This window comes from Dendrobium catenatum, unplaced genomic scaffold (assembly GCF_001605985.2).
Source record: "Dendrobium catenatum unplaced genomic scaffold, ASM160598v2 fragScaff_scaffold_1116, whole genome shotgun sequence".
Classification (NCBI taxonomy): Eukaryota; Viridiplantae; Streptophyta; class Magnoliopsida; order Asparagales; family Orchidaceae; genus Dendrobium; species Dendrobium catenatum.
In genome coordinates, this window is record NW_021319578.1 from 1,489,827 (window position 1) to 1,492,886 (window position 3,060).

General features: G+C 35.9%; 1 protein-coding gene across 1 annotated transcript; it reads right to left on the reverse strand.

Annotated features, from left to right (window-relative positions):
* LOC110109786 (lysine histidine transporter 1) lies at window positions 1-2,932 on the reverse strand. Its single transcript, XM_020840986.2, has 5 exons — window positions 2,769-2,932; window positions 1,217-2,100; window positions 878-969; window positions 622-690; window positions 1-515 (listed from the first exon to the last, which is right to left on the reverse strand). The coding sequence occupies exons 1-5, from the start codon at window positions 2,819-2,821 to the stop codon at window positions 417-419; spliced, it is 1,197 nt and encodes a 398-aa protein (XP_020696645.1). The 5' UTR covers window positions 2,822-2,932; the 3' UTR covers window positions 1-416.
* Window positions 2,933-3,060: the final 128 nt, after the last annotated feature.

Consider the following 3,060-nt stretch of genomic DNA (forward strand, 5'->3'; position numbering starts at 1 on the left):
TAAACAAAAAAGCTGTATATAAATTGCATTTTCACTTACAAAGAACTTATTACTGATACACATTCAATAGAGTAGCCAATTACTACCCTGAAAACAAAATAGGACAGTAACACACATTGTCCTTGTAAGTTTTACTCTCTGAAGCTATATGATCCAATAGAGACCAACCTTCCTGGTAATTAACATCATTACAATAGGAATACCAAAAGTTATATAGTTTATAAGAAACTATATATATTTAATAAAATGTCTCTTAACCTTTGCAGTTTAGCAATCTTCCCACTCATAAACAAGTTCATCTCTAATGGAAGACATCTGTACCAGCAATCATGGACATTTCTGTTCAAGTGTACCTGTTACAATGCTATATCAACATGAAATAAACTATGATTTTTGCCGGTTCTTCGATTTGTTGCTTATGAGTAAAACTTGTATGTTTTTGCGTCGATAATGATCTGTCTTAAACCACCAATGGGTGACAAAATCATCAAGAAAAGCCCCAAAATGATGCAAATCTGAACAAAGTTGTTAAAAAAAGAAGAAGAAAATATCAATCAGCTCATCATTTTGAAAACAGAGAAGGAATAAGAGTTCATAAATTGAAAAAGAGAAGAAGATTACCCAATTAGTTATCCAAGACAAACTGAACTTTCTAGGTTTGTATATACACAGCCACATCACACAAGGAAGCTACATAAAGAGAGAGAGAGAGAGAGCATTTGTCAGATTATATATAACTGTTGCAGAAAAATCTATTACATTTGTTAATCATAGGCTTTATTTGGGACGGTTTTCTTACTACGACTTAAAACAACATTCAAGAAAGGTGCTTTAAAAAGTAGTAAGAAAGTCATCTCAAACAAAGGCATAAACTTACAAAGTATGTTGTTGGTGCGAACGCAAATCCTCCAAAGAAACCAAGTAGTCCACTAAAGAAAGGGAAAGTCATACCGAGGAACATGGTGATAGCTGAAAAACAATACAACATTAGTACACATTCAAAAAAGAACATATCAAAATAGTTTTTGGATATAAAAAGTTCATTTCAATCCAGATTATCTAATTTAGCCATCCGACTCTTCAAATTTGATCCAAAATAATCCAACAGATAATCATTTCAGATCATATTTCGGAGTCAATGAGCTAAACTGAACATATTAGAGATGGCTGTGACAAAAAGGACACAAAATCAATCAACAACATTAGAATTTCTTACCAACATAAGTGCTCCGAGCAATCAACCTCAGTGCAAAACCAGGAGGAAAATGCAACTTCTTCACAAGAAGAGTCTCAAGCATATCGAAAACCGGCATTGCATAAATCTGATAGCTCCCAATAACATGAACAACAACCATCATGTTTGCCATAGCTATCAACCAACGCGGCTTCTCAAGACTAATAAGCACGTTATCCTCAACCGCGTTTCCAAACGCCCAATACCCAACAAGCGCCACAGGAAAATAGCAAAGAGCAACTATGATATAAGCCACCACAACCCCTCTCCACATCGGCTTCTTCGAAGGCTTCTCTGGAGTGGAAGGAATAGTTGCCTGAATCTCTAAAACCACATTATGGCCAGCATAAGCAAAAGCCACATCTCCCAAAGCACCGAAGAACCCTAATACCGTTCCACCAGTGGTAGGAGCTCTGTATCCATATTCCACTCCTTCCTGCTTCCCCTTATCAACCGAAGCTCCCCAGGCAATGGTGGAGTAGCTGAGCGACATGACTGCGGCGGCAAGGGAGACGCCGGAGATGGAGTTGAAGTTGGGGAGTTGCGAGAGGACGAAGTGGACGGAGGCGAAGATCATGATGAAGTAAGTGAGTTTGATGTTTTTGCAGTCGGTGCAGACTGTGTCGTGAAATTTTTTTAGGGATTTGCCCCCGGTGACCATGTAGACGATGCAAACGCCGACCTCGACGATTAGTTGTTGGGGGACGACGATGTAGAGGCCGAGGCGCTCCCCGAAGGCTTGTTGCCCTAGCTCGTGGTAACGGTCGAATCTTTTCCCGGGTACCATTTCGTGCATTTCCACCATTTGCCAGAGTGTGTATAGTGTAATGAACCAAGATAAGATTAAAATAGTGATGCCCGGACCCCTGTTGATGAATTTAAATATTCAAATTATTATACCGTTAGTAAATCATTTATTTAAGGTTTCATAGCCAATGTAAATGGAGAAGTATATCTGATAGTTCTATTTAAAAAATATTATGAACATTTATTTCTGATCAAAATAATAATAATGATGTTCAACAAAAAATAAAAAAATTCCAAATACACTGCAAACAGATTCAGTCAATCGAGTTATTTGAACTTTCAAATTTATATGTTTTTCTTTTGTACACATGCATGAAAGTTCATTTCGGATCGATGTACTCGAAATGCTATTTAAAGAAAAAACATAAGAAAATTAAACATGACAAAATGTTACGAAGCAACGCAGGCATTACAGATGCGAAGTGAGATCATAATCGAATCAATTGTAAGACGAAGTGCAAACCGTCTTTAAAGAGTGAGAATAAGGCTTTGTTTGGGACAACTTTCTTACTGCTTATTCAACAGCTTTTTAGTGTACTAGAAAGCCGGTTCAATAAGCTATATGAAAGTCGTCCCAAACGAAACCTAAGATGATATTTTAATCTGAAATGAACTTTTGAATATATTTTCTAGTGAAAATAAATAATAGAAATATTTCATTAATTTCACATACTATAAGAAGCATAAAATAAAATTTTTCATAAATATGATAAAGTATTTTAGTTACCATCCAAGTCTAGACATGGCATAAGGCAAGCCAAGCACTCCAGCTCCAACCATGGCTGTGACATTATGAAAGGCAGAGTACCACCACTTGGCATTTCGTGAGGAGGTGATTGGTAGCCACTCATCTATTGCTTTTTCCTTCTCAGACTGCAAAAGGATTTGGATTACTTGTTAATCACTCAAAATCAAGATTAGAATAATTTTAAATTAGGAAAAAAATGGGTGAAAATATCCTGATTATAATTTCATTTATATTTTAAAAAATAAAATTTTGATCATAATTTATTTAAAAA

Excerpts from the sequence above, each read along its gene's own strand:
- LOC110109786 (XM_020840986.2), bottom strand. The coding sequence starts at position 2,821 with ATGGTTGGAGCTGGAGTGCTTGGCTTGCCTTATGCCATGTCTAGACTT. Across the intron at positions 2,101-2,768 it reads GCCATGTCTAGACTTGGATG|GGGTCCGGGCATCACTATTT; the intron begins GTAACTAAAATA and ends ATTCATCAACAG. Across the intron at positions 516-621 it reads TGTCTTGGATAACTAATTGG|ATTTGCATCATTTTGGGGCT; the intron begins GTAATCTTCTTC and ends AACTTTGTTCAG.